Source organism: Plectropomus leopardus, chromosome 9 (assembly GCF_008729295.1).
Source record: "Plectropomus leopardus isolate mb chromosome 9, YSFRI_Pleo_2.0, whole genome shotgun sequence".
Classification (NCBI taxonomy): Eukaryota; Metazoa; Chordata; class Actinopteri; order Perciformes; family Serranidae; genus Plectropomus; species Plectropomus leopardus.
Window position 1 is genome coordinate 17,330,162 of NC_056471.1, and position 20,453 is coordinate 17,350,614.

Consider the following 20,453-nt stretch of genomic DNA (forward strand, 5'->3'; position numbering starts at 1 on the left):
TAAGGCAAAAACTCATATCAAAAGTCTGCGGGAGAGCACTGAAGGAAATCAGATAATAGAATTTCCTGCGAACTTCCAAAAGCACATCTCCCTCGGACTGACTTTGTTGCTATGGAGATAGTCCAGGAAGGGTCTCGGCTGCTGTTTATGTGTGCTGTACAGCATTTCGCGGGTTGGATTCAGTCTTCTTTCTTTTGAGACAGTGTTTTGGCATTTCTGCTTTACTGGCCTGTATATATGCTGCAGCAGTGAGTGATGGGGAGGAGAGAGGAAGAGCAGAGGAAACAGAGGGAGAGGATGTGACAAAGATTATAAAACAGACTCAACAACGTGATGAGGAAAGAAAGGATGCTCTTCTGAGTGTACCCAAGCCTGTAATTGTGGTTCCTATAAAGTTTTCCCTTAAAGCTGCGCCCGGTGCCATTTCATCTAAAAATATACCTTACAACCTGAAACACTGCATGAGAATGTAAAAGATGAGTTTATAGACTTATGAAATTCTGTGCATGGTCACTGTTGAGAAGTCTTCTTCGTGAACCGCAACTTAAGTGCAGAATCGAGAACTTTATTTTGAACTGACACATTTCATGAGTGAACACTGCATTCAAAACAGAGCGTGACTCGCTGATGAAGGCCAAACCTAAAGTAAAAACATATTTCCTTCACCACCTACATCTTCAACATTCTCAAAGGAGAAGAAAAGCAAGGTCTTCACAGTTTAAAAGTACACGATTAAAGTCCACAAAACTAACATCCATCTATAGCTGTAACCTGACTGTATCAATTTGCCTACTAGGGGTTTAAGAAACGCTAAGAAAAAAAATAAAAGAAAAACTGTTTTCCATCAAATATATCCGCTCTGGAAACTAAACCTTCTGCATAAACCTTTTTACAGTTACTGATGCTTTCTTTGCCAGGATAGTGCCACAAAAAGTGGTTGATGTTTGAGAAATTACTACTTTTCCTGCTTAGAAGTGACGCAAAAAGTGGTTGGTTCTTACTGAGACATCATCGTTTTTCCAACTGGAAAAGTGACACAAAAAACAGATGCTTTTTTATAGAGACATTGCTGCTTCTCCTCCCACAATTGTAGCATGAGTAGCATTTTTCAAAACAAGACATTGTTGCTTTTCTAGCTGGTACTGTGCTGTCCAAACCAGGTACTTTAAGCCAAAACAGTATGGTTTTAGGAAAAAATGTGTTTCCTAACCATAATGTTTTGGCCTTATGCCTAAACCTAACCACATTGTTGTTGAAATGTAAAGTTTCATCATATTAATGACATAATAACGTGCAAATGTTACATCTGAGGTTTAAAGAAAAGTACAATTCAAACATTTTTTCTGGCGTTTGGGTTGGTTGCTTTAATAAATCTTTCACATAAAGAAACTGCACTGAAAGCAAAGACATCCACAATGTGGCGTCTGTTGTCATATATAGCCTAAAAGATGACCATGTAAGGGAAGTTTTAGTGACAACTTTACAGGATTCTTTGGCCTGATGTATAATGGCAGACTAGACAATAAAAGTAAGTTTTTCAGTGACAGCCTGAAACAATGCAGAGAGAGAATGTCGGATAAATGGTAAGGACTAAGTGAGGTCTGATAAACATCTGGACATATGTCGGCGTGCAGTGTTTACAATGCTGCCTCAGAGGGTAGCTCTCAGGATGTCTCTGACATGCCAAGGTCAACACACACAGGTGCATGACTCAGCTGCACACACACACACACACTTACAGGGAAAACAATTTCCCAGTCACAGAGCTGTACTTTGGCTTTTAGGACCCTCTTGAGTCAATGGCACTCTAAAACGCACTGTATGTTGAGTCTGCAGTAACCTCATGTAATGCTTTTACGGCAGAGTGGCAGAATGTTTGTTTCAAGAGCATTTGGTCTGGATGTGTATATGTGTACGCGTGTCTGTGTCTTTGTCTGTGTGTGTGTGTGTGTGTGTGTGTCTGTGCATACCATCGTCAGAGTGCAGAGCAATACTGCAGCCACATGTTTGGTTTTGCTCCAGCGCCTGTCGTCGACTGAGGGCTACCGTTGGGGACGAACACTGAATACTTAGACTCATTAAATATCATCGAACTGCACCTATTAGCACAAACACACAGAGTGATTCAATGATTAAACAACCAGTTTACAGCTTACTCTCTTTAATTCAAGGATCAAAAATATGACAATATACAGTACAAGATTTTGCTTTAATCAGTAGTTCTTGCGTACAAGTTAAAAATACAGTATTTTGGGTAGTTTTTGTTTTTGAGGTGGTGGGAATCATAAAACCTTCTCTGGGAGTCTTGTAATCATTAGTCGTTTTCTGCACACAGAAAATAGTTAGCTGCTCTTTCGCTCTCCGCCACATACAGTAAAAATAAATAAAGACACAAGTAACACTACTTATTCAAAAAATAACTGGACTCTAAACAACATTTGTAAATCTGAAATGAAATTCAGTCACTATAGGTTGAAAAACCTAAATAACTAAAAACATTTGCAATTATGTTTAATGCCTTCTGATAAAAAAAAAAAAGTACCACCAAATTTTAACGGTGCTAAGAAGTGTGCTGAGAGTTACTGCACCTACTAGTGAGCTTAGGCTTTTAATCTTAGAAGCATTAAAAACTACCTGTAAGCATTCAAATATAGATATATTTTTTATGGTAATAGTTCTCACAGTCCTGCAAGCTGAAGTTGTACTGTAATGATTTATCATGAACAAGGTCTGATTTGTTTTTCCCAACAATACAAGTGATGTATAATGACAGTTATACCCTACTGATCCAACCCTATTGGGCTAGTGACATCTGATAGCATAATAACGGAAGAATAAAACGGTGGTGTTTTAGCTTGATAATATTTTACTTTTGATGCTACCTAATTTGTTTTGAAAGAGGTGGAAAGGATTGTATGATGTATTCCAGTCAAACAGCCCAGTCGCCAGATATATTGTTGGCATTATATGTTTCTACAAAGTATGAATATGTTACATTTGTACAATTCAAATGTAGCAATGTTGAAAATTTATGTTTCTTTACATTTCAGTTTTCAGTTTTATGTTGTGACAACACTGTGGTTAATGTGTTGTCAGGTTAACCAATTCAGTTTGGGTTAGGACTGCTTTTTTTCTTAAAAAGAAACCCCAAAAACAACAACAAAAAAATGTCCCATATGTCATTACAAGTGCCAGCTTTTGGCACTGTCATAGACTGTATATAAAGATGGACAACATGACAGCTTGCCTAAAGTATAGCTTTTCAATCTCGCCCCCTGGTGACTGACTGCAGTATAGGTCCTAAATCCCACCCCTCCATGTAAGTGAATGGTCATAGGCCAAACTAAAAACTCAAAGTACGCGCCAAATACATTTTTCCCAAAGACGGTTACTGTCACTTAGGGTAGCTCTTATCACCCTGGTGTTTGTTTTTACGATAGGTTCGATTTTAATGAGTTATTAAACTATAAAAAAGGGGGCTTTTCTGCCATGATTGACAGCTGTGAAAACCAATCCATGCACTCGCATTAAATGGACCTGCTCACGATTGGTCAGAAGGGTGTTTCAGCGGGAACTCTCCCACCCTGGATATCGCTACTACACAGTCTCCGGCTCTGAATGACTTCACCCTTGCAAGATGGCAATGGCTGTATTTTGGATACTTTAATCTCACTTCAGCATAGAATTCCAACATGGTTGGAAATGTCCTTAATTTTTGTTAAAAACATCCACTTTTGTCGCTATAAACATGGCTGAAAAGGCCCCAATCAGTCGTTAAAAAACACCTCTTTTAGTCACTACAACACGGGTGGACATAACCGAAAATGGCTGCTTTTGGAGCTACAAACGTGCTGGAAAGGTCACAAATCTTTATTAAAAACACCTGCTTTTGTTGCTACATAAACAGCTCTACATGTCATACAAATAACATTTGTTCCAAACGTTTCCGGGGTTTGCAGAAACGTACAATGTCAACATTTTATACTGGCCATGGGGCTGAATTGTCTGGCTACACTGCAGAATCTTTGGAGGAGCCTATTCAATCTATTGATTAAATGTAAAATACCAAATCTGTCTAATTTTTGAAGTATTTACATGGCAACAAATACATGCAGACGTGTGTAGTGTGAAGAAACTGCATGAAACTACTTTCAAAAACAGGCAGCTGTGACATGAGGGACAGATACTATGGCTGGTAACACAAGTCAACATAATATTTAGCACCCTACCTGTATCAACATCTGTAGTCTGTTGTAGACATAGCTTTCCACTTCACAATAATAATAAAAAATATATAATTTTGCAATATTATTGGGATCACATTTTCTCCATATATTAATTAAAGCAACAATTCAACTATGACCTACTCATTCCCATGTCAGTTGAATCACTGGCGAAGTCTAACACAGCCAGTTAGCGAGTGCAGCAGTGTGTCAAATAAGTCTCCAAAAGAAAAACAAAACCATAAAATTACTCCTCACAGCATCTGCAGCACAATCCCAGTGATTTACAGCCAAATGATTGCACTGTTGTTCCAGAAGTCTAAAATCCCATAACTCTTTTAACTCCCACATTTTCTCATCTCACAAACGTCTGGTTACCCTAAAGCGATCAGACAGAGTTTTTCTGCCTTCATGTGCTCCTCATAAGCACTGACCTCCTGCTTTTAACAGCTGCAAACACAACTGCTCGAGGTCATGTCGCTTTTTGGTTACTATCTTAGAAAATAGAGACACTTTGTGCTGCAAAGGCACAATGAAAAGGAGAAGTTTTACAACAGTTTTCTAGGTCATAGTTAACTTTTTTTTATTGGGTTGAAGTTATTTGACTATGTGTGAGACTAACCCTAACTCAGCTTTAAACAAAGTGGAAGAGGTGAGGTGAAATTGTAACATTGCATTTGGAATTATTTTGAGTGAGGAAAAAGACATGCTGTCCAGAGTTATCGCCACTTTTGCCTTTTTTTTTTTTACTATACAAATCACTTTCTACTAACATAACATCTGGAGCTGCAATAATAAATATCTATACAACATGTGTTATGTGGAAATACAAAGGTCTCTGACTAACATTAGAATAGAATGATTTTACATTTTTGGAGCGAGATTAAATGACTTTCGTATGAGTGCATAAATCCTACACCGTTTCACCGCTTTTTCCTGAATCATCAGACTCCTGATCATAAATTGTGCATTGTGGATGGAAATGCATTAATTAGATAGCCTGGTGTATAAAGGGGTGTACAGTAATCTGGACAGGCGTTGCTATGCTCGTCCTGACAAAGTGAAGACGTAGAAGCAAAGCCTTTCTGGTGTAAAATAACAGTGGCAGTTTTTTACGTGAACGTGAGGTCAGAGGCCCCCCCCCCCACTCACTCTCTCTGTGTCATCCCTTCTCTGGGTTTCCCTCTCTTTCTCACCTCCGACTTGATGATGCACTGATATCTCTTGGCAGCGGATGTGGGGGCCCTTAGCACTGCGCTGCCTCAGTCTTCTGCCCTGTGGTGCCTCTTCTTATCTCATGGTGCTTGTGTTCGCCTCCTCATTCGTCTCCCTCTAGCTCCCGCCCAGCCTGCGAGCCGCTGTCTTCCTCTCACTCCCTCAAGACGTCGCCCTTAATTAGAATTCAACTGTCAAGACAAAGCCCCTCCGCCTGAGTTTACTTCCCCTCCGACCCTCTGACCTCACGTTCACTTGCAGTCGCAGCTATCTTCCTCTCACATTCCTCACTAATTGGTCATTGCATATACAAAATGCTTCCTTTTTGTTTTAAGTTGCTCTGCACCCAGTTTGCCTCGCTCAGGCTTTTCGTCCCTGTCCATCTCATAAACATTCTGCTTCCCCTCTCTTCCTTTTTTTTTTTCCAATTTCCTCTATCTAAGTCTTAAAAATAACCCTGCTCTCTGCCCCAACCTCCCCCTGATCCCCCCCGCGTTCACATCTTTCTCTCTCCTTCTTGTGAGTCCTGTCAGTGTCTCATGGTGTTCTTGCCAAACTTGTCGCCGAGTTGTTGGATGAGCAGAGCCAGTTCTCCGGCGGCCTGGGACTTCTCCTCCAGGAGCTCGTAACGGAGACTGGAAATGTCTTGCTTGATCTCCTTCAGCTCGCCTGCAACACAGTCACACACGGACACAACAATCAGGGCGCGTGAGCGTGAGCGAATGCAGACGAGTGTGCAGGTAAGCACTCGTCTACAAGGCCACGAGACTGTGCTCGAACTGACACGTGTGTGCAGCCATACAATACGATGATAAGCAACATGACCTCATTTCATGGACTTATTCTCTCACACGCAGGCGCTCCTACCTTTTCTTCCTCACTAATGGCCGAGACACACCAAACTATTGGCGATAAAGGCTGAAGCATTGCTTCACGTTGCCTAAAAAAGTTGCACCTGAACAAGAAACAAAGACTACAGCCAATGGCGAATCAGCACTTTTTTTAAATCTGCATGAGAGGAAATAACTCTCCATAACAGCAGGTGATGGCAGTATGTATCACAGACGTATATTAACAACTGGATACAGTATACTAAGATGGCGCCCATTCATTCCACTGGAATTGCACATACGCCAAAAAAGTTTCTAGCTCCCGGGTTTACTTTGGCGTATATGGCCCACTGCGCAATAGTGTTTTCCTGCTGGCCCACCATAGACTTAACATTGTGATAACATCATGGATTTTTAAATAATTTCTCTTGGCTTGAGGATGAACAATAATACAAACAATTACGAACCATTTCAGCTAACGAGCTCAATGGCTAAAAAATAAGCGCAACTTATATAACAAGTTTGTTTTGATCTCAGTCCCTCTTGACTTCAGACTTCTGTTTGCTTCCTTCCCCTTAGTGTCTCTTCTCGTGGACTGAACTGGAGTTGAACTGCCAGTCAAAGTGATTTCATTCAACGACGGGCTGAATAGGCCAAAACAAAAATCCTCACCACTAGAGCCAACAATTCTGGACACACCGCAAAAGGTGGGACGAGAAAATGCTCACCAAGAGCCTGATTTGACCAGCAGCCAACTGTCAGCTTGGTGTGTCAGGGTCCTGACAGTCCACACACTCAAGCACACACAAGCCCTGAGCAAATAATGACACAGCGAGAGTATGCCTTAATGAAGAGGGTTATTTTTTACCTTCATTGACTTCATCGCTCTCTCTGTCCACTTGAGCCTTCAGCACATACCGCTTGATGAGGCGCTTCATGATATTCTATGTGGAGCAGAAGAATGGACGAGATTAGATAGAGGGAAGGTGATGAGGTGATGTGACAACCCATAGCATAGCAACCACATTTGTGCGGGCGTGCCTATGTACACACACACACACAAAAAAAAATCCTGCAGACAGTAGCAGAGAACAGCATTGTGTCTCGGAGACAGTGTGTGAAATGTATGAGTATTGATCTGTAGCCAATAGGGATGTCCTGCAGCTGCTGCCAAGACTCGAGCAGTCAATCTCTGCATGTAGACACTGTGAATGTGAGTCTGTATGTGTCACCGCACATACTGCACACATACAAAAGTCTAATTAAGTGACACATCAATGCTTGGTGTGTGAGTGATCTTGGATCTCGGATATTGAAAAGAAAAACCCCAACAAACTGGGAGGGCTGAGAGAAAAGCGTGGTGGACCAGTGAAGGAAGTCAGATTCCCCTCAGGGAAAAGGTGAAGGGCAGACTCAGGAGGAGAGCATCTCTTCTCTCCTCAGCGTGATACTTTGAGCTCATTTACTGAGTGCCTGCTTTCGATCTCCCTCAAACAGCTCATTAGAGGCATTCTCAGCCTTGCTCTGTTGCTCTCTTTCTCTTTTTGCCACCCCTCCTCTTCCTCTTTCACTCGCAATCACTTGTTCAATCCTGCCCTCCTTTCAGTTGATGTCCTTTCATCCAAACAAATTTCAATCCATATTCTTTCTCTCGTCTTTAGCTCATCTTTCAACCTCTTTCATTCTTGCTTGCATTTTTTTCATGTAAGTCTCTTTACCTCCCTCACATCTGTTATCAACCCTCAGCTTACCCGCTCTCTGCATATTTGCTTTAGTTTTGTTCTTTATTTCTCAACTTGAATATTTCACTCTCTCTCATTTTATTCAATCTTTTCCCTTTCACACATTCTTTCCTGAGATTCTCCGGTTCTGCTTTGTCTCATCCTTTCCTTTCTGTCTTACCTGGTATCTGGTCGGGTGTTTTCGAGATTTTTTGGGGATGAACTCCTCTCCCTGGCGTGGATAAGTCCTGAGGTGTTCGTCCTGTTGTAGCGGTGAGATACAGACAGCAGCTCAGTGTTAACGTCACATTTCATGGTTGACTGGTCCTCTATAATGAAAGCACTTGGAAAGGGTGTTAGAGGAGGCAACACAGTGCCAAAATAAAACAACAATGAAAGGCAGGGCTTTGTATCTGGTGCTCACAGATGTCTTCAAAGAGAGGGCCAAGAGACTTTATGGCATCACTTGACCAGAGTGAATCTATATTAACTCACTTCTAGATGCCTTCCACGTCCATGACCTTGCTTTGTAGCTTGTGTGTCATTTCAGCGCTGCTGTGTCAGAAGGAGTTTTAACTCAAGTGGGGACACACGCAACTAGCTGCTACTTTATATGCTCTAAAGTTGCAGAGGCATGGAGTTCTTTCAACATAAAGGGTGGATAATATAAAAGTTTAAAGGGACGGTTCATCCCAAAATCAAACAACATATTTTATCTCTTAGCTATATTGCATTTTATCAGATTATTTTATGTCAGTTTCCAGGTGTTGGAGATATTGGCCGTAGAGATGTCTGCCTTCTCTCCGATATATTGGATCTAGATGGCACTCGGCTTGTAGTGCTCAAAGCACCAAAAAAAATAAATAAATAAAAAATACATTTGAAAAACTCAATATTAATGTTACTTTCCAGAAATCATGACCCAATTACTCAAGACAATCCACAGACCTTGTTGTCTGAAGTTTTATACAGAAACGATATTCTTTCTAACAAACTACTACTGTGCAGTGATACGATTAGTGGATGTTGTTTGGTAGGAAGAAAGTAGTTCCAACGAGGTCTGTAGATTACCCTCAGTAACTGGGTCATGATTTCTGGAGAGAGACACTGCTTTTGAGTTTTTAATTCTTTTCATTGGTGCTTTGAGCACCAAAATCCAAGTGCATGGATATATAAAGACGCCTGGATACAGTGTTGGAGGTAGGGCCCTAAAGTTACCAGGATGGTCAGCGCTGCTTCCGCACTGTGTGGCCCATAGAACAAGTGCACTGGAGACATCCGCTGGGGATAAAATGATTAAGGCGCGCAGCTCCTCTAGACTTTCCAGCTGCTATCAGACCGAATTAAATGCCAATAATGAAACAAGTCAATTTGTAGAGGTTGTGATGCTCTGAAAAAATCATCCACTAATTTATAAATGACTCCTTTACAATGTAAGTTAATGGGAAAAAGTCTGTTCATCTGTGTGTGTGTGATAAATAAATAAAATACCGAATGTGTTTGCACTAAAATTAAGAACAGATTAATTAAAAAATGCTATAAATTATAAATAAAAAAAATTACTACAGATACATCTCTACCATCCCACAATATGTATTGACAGAGAATCAATTATGTGGAAAAGATACAAACTACAGTCATCCATTGAAGAGACCATTCAGAGCTACACTCATTTGTGCTTTCATCGATTTTATATGGGTTTTTTTACATCTTGCAACTCATCCTCTGAGATCAAAAGGAATCATTTTTTAACGACTTTGTAGAACAGAGAATACCTTCTGAATTATTTGCAATAAAAAGGCAAATTAACATTTTTATGTCTGCACTGATTTACTGAACCACACAACCAGATGGCACATACTGCTTCAGCTTCATGTGGATGTGAGGATGAATACGTCTTTTATGCAGAGGTTTACCAAAGCCAGACTGACTTTGCTACATACTCTGTGATCTAGTCTGAAATTGATATATGTGAAATAATGAATATATAAAAGACATCTTCACATACACATACACACACATGCACACTCACTGTGCAAATACTGAACAAATATGTGAACCCATTACTTTTTTATGAAACCCATATACAAATGTTCATTAAAAATATATATCACGAGAGGCTCAGTCAGCTTTTCTTTCTATTTCACAAACCACGACTTCGTTATCTTTCTACACACATGCTGCTTTTAAGCCAACACCATTAGTTTTTATTTAGCATATCACTCTCAAACCGCTGATATCCCTCATAAGAAACATGGACCAAAAGACAGAGAGGAAAAAACAACTGACTCAGAAAGACCACGCTGTCTTTTCCGAATCTCACTTGACATTCTTGATGCTGCATTGTGTTCGAGTGTGAGCTTCCGCATCGATTGCTCGCTGCACCTGCTTGGCTCTGCGCTTAAAGTGTCAGAGCTGCAGGGAAGTTCAGGAGCTCACAGAGGCAGCGGGGTGTAACCCATCTTGTCCCCATCTGAAACCTGCACAGGCATTTGAGCAGACGCAGGAAGATTCAATGGCCTGACTAATAGCTCAGCCGAGGCGCTGAGGTGAGCCATTTGAGCCGTGGAATCAGACAGAGGAAATGCCTGTGGATAAGGCCAGCGCTAAGATTGATTCTCTGTTAAATGGCCTATGCTATTTTCTCCATGCAAGACTTTCTTTTGATTACGGTGATTTTATTTAGATGGACAATTCTTGAGAGGGGGAGAATGAACAAAGCTAAAGTTGCATCCCCAGGTGTGCAGTGGGAATATCATGCATTTCCTGGCTGTTCATGACAAGGCCAACTGAGCACACTGTTTATATTCTAAATGCTGAAGATTCAGTAATTGACAGTCATGCTACAAACAGTTGACCCAGGCCTATGTACTGTATACGGCAATTAGTAAGCTTGTCTTTTGCCCTTTTTCCAATTTCAACAGTTTAACTGAAGCCACATGGAAAACAAAACATGTTATTTAGCTGAGGAGGAGCAAAAGAGGAATATCTGGATGGACAGTAATCGGTATGGTAAACAGTATGTCAGCAAATGCAGCAAAATGCACAAATGCAAAGAAAGTAAATATTAGATGAATTGATCTGAACTTAAATTGCTATTTGTAATATAATTTTTCTGTGTAAACTGTGACTTCATAATATCATTTCCCAGCTAGTAATAACATGCTGAATGAGAGGCAAGAAAAACAAGCTGCATTGTGTTAGTAATTAGCTTGTAATTATTGGCTCCCACCATAGTTCCTGAAAACAAGGTAGGGCTAGTTGAATCATAGCACTTAGAAAAGATAATAATATGGATATGAAGAGAAACAGTCCATTATTTAGTGGCTACTGCGGTTTGGTTGGGAAATTATTAATTAACGAATCTTCATGAGGAAAAAATAATAGCAGCTCATTAGTTGTTGGATAACATATCCAAAATAGCAACACATTATTTAGTTTGTGTCTGTAATTCATCATGAGATTAGGAATCAGACTTCCTGACACTAACCTTGGCCTGGGAGTTGAGCATGCCCAGCTCCAGCTCGTTGTTATGGCGACGGCTGTTGGCCTTGCAGAGGCGTATCAGGCAGGACTTGATGCGGAGGACCAAGTAATAGAAGGACTTTGGGCTGGGAACCAGGTTGAAGGGGGCGGGCAGGGTGCGGCCCTCATCAAAGTAGGAGAGCCACAGCTTGGCTCGGGCAAACTTCCACTCCACATCGGCGTCCTCCTGCAGAGACGGACAGAAAGACAGACAGAGCTGGCGATGGATGAAGACTTTAGCCTCTTTCACACATGCAGTCTGTCTATCCCTGAAATGTTCAGAAACGTGTGAATGGGAGCAGGCACCAATATTCAGGGAAATCTGTAGCCCCAGTTCCCCACCTCAAGACCTGGTAGCATCCAGGGGAAATGTCGGTAAAGCTGTGTTGTGAATTAAGAGCAGCAGCAGCAGCAGCACTGAAGGGGAAAGAGTCACTGAGTTGGGTACCCACAGGTACTCGCAAAAAGTTACCCTTCAAAAAAGTCAATTCATGGGTTGTATTTTTATTTTTATTTCCAGGTACGGTTCTAAATCTGGAACCCTTTTATGAAATATATAGACTTGCTGAACATTGCACCAGAGACAGAAGAAGAGTGTTTTATGAATTCATACATTTTTTAAATAATTAATTTATTATTATTTGTTATTTTATGATTAATTTGAATTATCTTTTTTTTACTTTCACTGATTTTATTTACAGCAAGTGGTTATTATGGGATTTGTTGATTAGGGTGGGGCCGCTCATCTTGTGTCGACTGGTTGTGTGCAGGCGTGTAATTGCATGTTGTGGTGCCGGGTTGACAGTGGGTCTTGAAAATCAGATCCCTGCAGGACTTTGGGATAAATATGTAATGGATTATGTCTGTCTGACAAAAAAGCTTTCACATGGTGTGAGCAAACCTATCACAACACTCTGCGGATGACTTATTTGAACCTGCAATATGTTAACAGTTTAGCAGTCACACCCATACTTTCATGGGTGATTTGATAACTAGCAAGCAATACAAATTCTTCTGTTTCTTTTGGCACCACACAAAAACAGCTCCTCACCCACCATTTCCTGAAAATAAGAGATATCTTTTTAAAAAAAAATTTCATGGCATCCAGTGTTGCATGACTGCCTTCTTCTGGACTGTCCCATGCCCCGTTTATTCTGGCATTATCAGGATATGTGTATAAAGGTGCAAGATGGAAAGGTTCTTCAGTGTGTGAATAGTGAAAATCTCTTGCAGCGCCTCAAAGGTTGTGTCAGTAATTCACTGGGAGAAATGTATGAAAGAGGCTTTACAAAATCCCATCAGTCCATAAAAACTAGTCATTTATTTACTTCTACTTCTTGGACTTCTTGGATCAGTTTTTGTGACAACTTCTAAGCAAGATTCATATTTTGTATTCTGTTTTTGTTTGTTGCTCTTGTATTGATTTTTTAAGTCTCATAGTGATTTCAACTCACTCTCTAATTGCGCTGCAGGCTCCGAGGAGATCAAACAATGATCCTTATTGACTTGTTGACAGTATCAGACCTTTTCTGTATTGACTGACTAGCTTTTGTTATATACCTCTATCTCCTGGTACGAGCTGTTGATCATGGCGATGAGCATGTTAAGAAGAACGACCACCATCGTGACATTATAGACTCCGTACAGCACATAGCCGATGTTCTCTATGAACTTATGGTCGTACTTCAGCACCACTGAGATAACTTCAGACAGCCCGAAGATCGACCAGAACAGAGTCTTAAAACTCTCCTCCACCCTGCAAGGAGAGAGAGAAGATGTGGAGTGAGAAAACAGTACATGACATATACACATAAAAACACATAGCAGCTAATTGCTCTCTCACACGTACACACACACACACACACACACACACATACACACACATACACACAAAATGCATTTTAATGTTGTGGGATTTATGAGGTGGCACTGATGAAATAACTGATGAGTCATGTCCAATCTGAACACATTACCCCATGTATCCCTCTCTCTCACACACACACACTCAAACACCTACACATACAAACACACACATGCACTACACATACACGCGCATAAAAACATGTTTGACTTCTGCAAAAGCGAAAAAGCAGGAAATGACTCAACTTCAGCATTTGAGAGATCATTTGGTTTATAGAAGTCAGTTCATTAAGCCTGCAGCCTGGTCGTGTGTTGCCCTTTACACAAAATAGATACTGGAACGTCACTGCAGTTAATGATGAGACAGTAAAAGTTTATTTCTCCACTCCATGACTTAAAATGAACACGTATGTGGTATTTTTTGGGGGGTGTCAAGGCTGTAACTATTAAGATAAATGAAGAAATATTTAAAGCCAGGGATCATTAAACTCTAAAAAGACATTCAAGATTTTTCACGGTGGCCAAGTTCTTCAGTTTAATTTGAACGTCAATGAAAATTACATTTCTGAGACTGGTCAGTTTAAAGACAACACAAAGGCTGGGTACTGTTCACATTTAAACCGATGTGACACCAGTGCTGGTACCTGGAATGCGGAACAGGTACCCAATGATACCTTTCAAGGATGCATGATAATATCAGCAAGTCATGGGTAGCCGATACTGGCTTTAAAATTAAATATCAGAATCGGCCAACATGCTGATACTATATATATACATACACATACTGTATATACTGTACATATATACATATACAGACATAATTACATACATACATCTCTAGTACCATATTTTGGTATTTTACCCTCTCTTAATGAGCAATGTAATTTCATTTGTAAAATACAAGTCCAAACTTCCAGCTGCTGGGCAAATATTAGCAGTCTATGGAAGTGTGTTGCTCTCTAGCTCTGTTCCAAAATGTAGAGAAATATTTTTATTCAGTGCCTTTTACTGGGCATCAACCTTGCATTTTTACAAGTACTGCTGGAAAAATAGACTTGATGCGAAAATAAATGCTTCAGGTTGCAGATGCAAGTCTGTATGGAGCCGGTGCAGACAGCTGCATAGTTTGACAGCTTATCTGTTGCATGTGAATAAAAAAACATATCTGATACGCTTAGGGTTTTGATGAAAGGAATTTTTCCATGTGGCACCACTACAAGACATTGTGTCCAAGTCTGTTTCCCAATCGTTATGTGTTTCCCTCTACCTAAACCTTACTCGAACTCTTAGTTCCCACCCTAACCCCAGAGGGGGGTGCTACACATTAACAGGAGGGAAACACTATTCGACAGAGAAAACATTTAGATACAAAACTGACTGTGACACGGTTTTGTTCCATCTTCTTTTGTCTAGAGTGGCTACAATCAGCAGCAGCTCCATCACAGCCACAATGCGGCACCCTCTCTCACCCAGGTGTGCTTTGAGGGACAAAAATTTGGCACCAATTTATTTAGGGGGATTCAGTGATTCAACACAATCTCACTCCAAACTAGTCAAATACCAACGTTTGTTTGGTAGCCCTAAACTTCAGTATTATACATGAAGAGCTGGAAGTGAGACGGGGTCAACTCAGTAGTGCCGACGATTCAGTCGATACCCTTTAATCCTCACCCAACCCCAGACACCAGACAGTAGCGGTGGTCAAAATATGTATCGTTCTTGTTTTCCTGCTGATAATTAATTACGGCAAATGGAAGTCTACTCATCATGTCGTGTGCTTTTTTTCTGAGACCTACAGTCAAATCTCTGCTCATCCTCTGACCCTGACCCGAGGTTAAACTGCATAAAACTGCAAGACCTGTCAGCACTGACATTTAGGTACATGTCTGCTGTTAAATATTCAATGAGTGGCAAGCAGGGGCTTGAGATGACGGGGGGGGGGGGCTCAGTAGGGAGGAAGAAGCCGACTGTTGGATTGCCTGAGGGGATGGAGGTGGAAAGAGGCTGTTGGAGGGGAAGATCTATAGGTTCCAGGTCTGAGGCTGTGGTGTCTTCCGATTTAACGTCTTTCAAAGAGACACAGTTACATTGGCAAGCAGAGAGCTCAGTGAAGGCACAGAGAGAAAAAACAAAACCTCACATCTATAAAGAGACAGAGACAGACACAAATGCACAGACTCTCCCCTCCTCTCTCTCACTCTCACACATGAAAACAGAAACTCTTCTACTTCTACTTCAGCTTTGACCTTTCAGACAGAAAGAAAAATGCACTCTTTAACTTTCAAGACAAGATCTGTGTGTGTTGTTTCTCTCTCTTTAACTCTGCTGCAAAACATCTAAGAATATGCTGTGCCTTTATTCATCACACTTCCTTGAAAAATACATCGCTCTCTAGGAAATCATTACAAACACATTGAGTGCTTCCACCAGGTAGAAGTAGACAGATGAAACTCTGTAATCACAAAAACCGTTCAAACCCCTTTTACTGTCTTTTCTTGCATCATGTTGAACATAAAACCATTGTGTTCATTGTTTTTGCTCATTACAAACACTTCTCCCAGACGACTCTCTGTACCAGACTTGCCTTGAGCTGTCTACCTGCAGTCACTATTCTCTTTGCATCCTTGAACTTAAGTTGAATGGCGTGATTGATTGTCAGTACATGCCATGTATTTATAGATTTTAACCTCTGAATGCTTCATTTTTCCTACGCACTACAAACATGCTCTCACATGAAAATTACATTCCATTTTCATTGATTTCTACATATTTCAACATAATCTGCTCACATGCTAGCATGACAGACATCCTTCTGATTCTATGCCTTGGATCACTGCTATGGTTTTGTGAGGTTATGCAAAGAGCTTTATATGCACTGAACATTACATATGCAAAAAAAACCAAAAAAACACACGTATTAGCATAAAGCTTGCTTTGGGTGATTTTCAAGACATGCACCCAAACCGCAACCACAATGTACAATACCACAACCACCCGCCACCTGCACATACTGTATGACCAATTTGTTCCACAACCTAACCCGACCCACCAACACAAGATCTGCAGCCTGCCCTGATATTGCAAATCCTATTATAACCATGCTCTGTTGTAAAAAATTTAGTCAGGCAGCATGTTTCAAGTGATCATTTTGGGACAAAACAGTTGACACTTTAACAATACATCATAAAGGAATACATTTTAAAAAGATGGTAATATGGGAAATACTATATAAATGAATATTTCTTGCTTATTCTCATAATATTGAGCAGTATAGGACAGCATTGTCACAGTTGTGTATCACAACCCAGTCACCAGAATAACACGTTGGTATTGTTGATTTTTTCAAACAATAGATATTGTAACCTCCCTCAATGAGCAGGCAGTGAGACGTTTTTTGTCGTAGCTTTATTTTTACCCTGTACACAGGTTTAAGTAAGCTGTAACCAACGCTGATACAATAAAACAGCCTCTCTCTCCTCGGCTCTGTACCAGTCGCTTGCTCAGCTCCCCGCATCCAAGACTAAATTTCCCCGTCCTCCTGCAATGATAACAACACATCCCTCCCAGCCAGCTACAGGTGAGCTACCTCCCACAGCACACTGTCATAGGTAGCTGACATGACAGACAGGCTTCACAGCATCCAAGCTGTCAACACATGCTTACTTCACTGACCTCTCGAAATCTCAGTGCCTTATCAAACAGTCATCCTCTGTGAAAACTGTCTCTGAACAGTGACAGTCTTAACACTTTAACAAAAACAGTTCTTAACACAGTCTCTTACACTATGTTACATTCGTAAATTTCACATGTATCATATCTCCATTTCTACATTGATGTAATTCAGATTACATATATATGAGCTTACTTTTCTATCACTTGGGGGAGGGGATGGTGGGGGCAGCAGACCACTGTTTGAGACCAACAAGAGCTGGTATTTTTTTCAACGAGAGGGAGGGACATTTCCAGCTGTGACATCAAAATGGATTAATATAAGCCAGAACGTTTCAACATATCCGCTACATAACATACAAATATTACATATTCGTGGTCTGCAGAAACATACAAGGACATCATGTATTCTGGCGATTAGGTTGCCCACCCTTGGGTCGCCCCTCCAGGTCACACCAGTGACCCATTTGAGCTGTTAGCTCTGTTGCTGTCATTTGCACAGCGTGGCTAGCACTGCCAGCAATTTCAGCTCAGACACCTACACGTTTGCTTGTGATGTCAGAGGTGAGAGCCGTGTGCAGACCAGACTCGCAATGTTATAAATCATCATAAGCATCAACAAATTACAATGACATCCGCCACTGAGGACACGTGTAAACAGAAACACATTTACAAGCATTAACAGTAGGTGTTCTTTGTGCGTGTGTGTGTAACAGGGGACCTATGCGCCAGACAGACGGGGAGACTAGCAACAACTGAAGGCTGGTATTGATAATACCATCTTCTCACTCACTATTCACATCACACACATCCAGCAGCCTATCAGGAGAGCCGAGGAAGGTGGTTTTGGTGGCCTTGCCTTGAGATGCTGTTATTTTTAAGCCTCCTCTCTTTAAATAATGCCTTGTCACTTATCTGGTGCTTCTCTTACAAGATGCATTCTCTAGGCTTTGAAATATAAAAATAAATTAAAAAAGGGGACAATTATCTGGTCTCTATTACATTTTATCCAAATTATCTTTTTAATCAAATTATTCTGCCTCCTGGCTCTCCTTCCCACCCGTGTGAAATGCTTGCTCGATTTACATTTTTATGTTTCCTCCCCAAAAAAAGTGAGTGTAGATAATGATGAAGGGCTTAGTTCCAGGCAACATTAATGTGCCATTAAACCAGACACTGGCAGCGACAAATGTACTCACACAATTAAAAGTACACACTCACCACGTTGCTGGCTATTTATACACACTGTTCATCTGTTCGCTTGGGCAGATTGGTCGTTAAATATAAAGTTCCAAAAATGTGTATGTGACATTCAAGTGTTGGCGGCATTACTGGAAGCGAAGCCCTCCCTAAAGCACCATATGAGACACCCATGCACTAATATAGCTACATACATTACACCTCTCACGTCTTTTCAACATACATAGATAGAGTATGGATAGAAATGTTTTTTAAAAAATAGATAAAGGCCATTTTTTATTAAATAAACACGTTTGATTGGAGTGCAAACTAAGAAACAAACAAACACAATTAAGGAAAACAAATTACAAAAGTATCTGTTTTTGCAAATGAACCGTTCAAGTATGAGAGCACAGGGTCTTCCTCCCCGCTGGATAATGTTGACGCACGCAGCAGCCGGTGCTGTTTTGCACCATCATTTGTTTTGCTCAGCTTGTTTTCTGCTTATTTGATCTGTGCGAGATGCCTCTCTGGGAGGAAGTGCAATTAAGAAAAATCTAAAATGTTTCCTGGGAGATCACCAACACTGATAAAATGAATTTGTCTGTTGCTAATGTCAGCTCAGGTACTGGTCATGTGTGTATTATGCAATAAGCCGTAACTAAGATTTATGAGGTGCTCGATGCGAAGGATGATGGAGGATTTTTTAACAACGTAAAAATGAGATGATTTCATTTCAAACTTTTGTGTGTTTGTGTGTGCGTGTGTGTGTGTTTTATAACATCATTGCACAACAGGCAGTGAATCAGCAGGGACAGTGGGCATCTGGAGACAGAGACAGATAGTGTGTTATTATCTATTATTAAGAGTGACAGCTCCCAATGGGCTGCATGCAGCATGACGGCCTCACACGCACGCACACACACGCATGAACGCTTACCCTTGCAGGACACTGACAGTAAAGATCTTACTGTTACTCTCTCTCTCTCTACCACACACAACTCTATACACTCATGCTACATGCATAATTGTGTGCGTCTGTATGTGCGGGGGACTGGTGAGTCACCTCAGCTCTGCAGGCAGAGTCCAAACCAAATCACCGACAGGCCCAAATCAACCTCTTCCCCCAGAGACGTGCTCTCTGTCTCTCTTGCGTTACACTTTAAGTTAATCTCTGTGGTCTTGGCTCCCTCTCTCTCTCTCGCTATCATCTCTGCCTCTCGTTCCTTTTCTCTATCTCTCTCACCCATTTTCTCATTATATTCCTATTTCCATTGCTTTTATATCTTTCTAAGCATCACCCTCCCTCCCTCTCGCACCCCTTTCCATCTTTCATCCCAACAGCTTTCAGCTATTTCTGTCACTCAATCTATTTGTAAGACTTTTACTTTCCTTTTTTCATCATTTCCCCTCTCTAAAATATGTCTCTTCTTTGTTTAATCTGCAGCAATATTCTCACAATGGCCGAATGTAAATGTAAATGCAGACTTTGTGAACGGCTGCCCCCAGCCTCCTGCTCTGCCGCTCTCGCTCTGCCCTTCAGTCATTAGCAAGATATTAAACTTCTCCTTCTCGTCTCCTCTCCTGCTGACAGACAAGTAGTCAGACAGACAGGCAACTATAGACGAAACATCTTTAAATATTAAATTGAGTTTAACTTTCTATCTGTCGCACCAAAGGAGCTGTCACCATGGCGACAGCAGGGGCTGGGCCTTGCCCACCTCAGATTTTAATGAATGAATGAATGCTCCCCTGAAATGCTTGCCTGCTGCCTGTGTGTGTGTGTGTGTGTGTGTGTGTGTGTGTTTGATCGAGAGAGAAAAAAGAGGGAGAGAGAAAGGGGGGGAGCTAAACAAAAACTGATGTGCGTGTCTCACGAATGTGCCTGTTTATGAGTGTGTGTAGATTTGTGTGACAGGCGGCGGGACACAAAATGAGGCGAAAAGAAAGCAATGCAAAAGGATGCTGTTTTGGTATGTGTCTTCAGGCAAGTTGTGAGAGAAATCTTATTAAGCAGGGAATACAACACCACAAGACGAGCAATTAAGAGTGTTTTGATAGTGAATCAAGGACGACATCAACTTGTTTTTTTAATTTGCCTGCTCCCTTGCTGTCTGTTTTTCTGTCTCAGTGAGTCTATGTTGTCTTCATCTTTTCAAGTCAGCAAGTAAAAAATTTGCTTGAACTTTTCAAAATCCGCAGCACAAACCACTGTGTTGAGCTGATTTTGG

General features: G+C 41.0%; 1 protein-coding gene across 1 annotated transcript in view; it reads right to left on the bottom strand.

The window, feature by feature from the left end:
• Window positions 1–5,958: 5,958 nt before the first annotated feature.
• The window catches only part of LOC121948131 (short transient receptor potential channel 7-like), a 63,036-nt gene continuing 48,541 nt past the window's right edge, over window positions 5,959–20,453 (bottom strand). The window contains exons 7-11 of the mRNA XM_042493409.1: window positions 13,075–13,270; window positions 11,480–11,701; window positions 8,171–8,251; window positions 7,137–7,212; window positions 5,959–6,107 (exon numbers count right to left, since the gene is read on the bottom strand). Of these exons, the coding sequence (XP_042349343.1) occupies window positions 5,968–6,107; window positions 7,137–7,212; window positions 8,171–8,251; window positions 11,480–11,701; window positions 13,075–13,270 (715 nt within the window). The 3' untranslated portion in view covers window positions 5,959–5,967. The remainder of the gene's footprint in view (window positions 6,108–7,136; window positions 7,213–8,170; window positions 8,252–11,479; window positions 11,702–13,074; window positions 13,271–20,453) is intronic.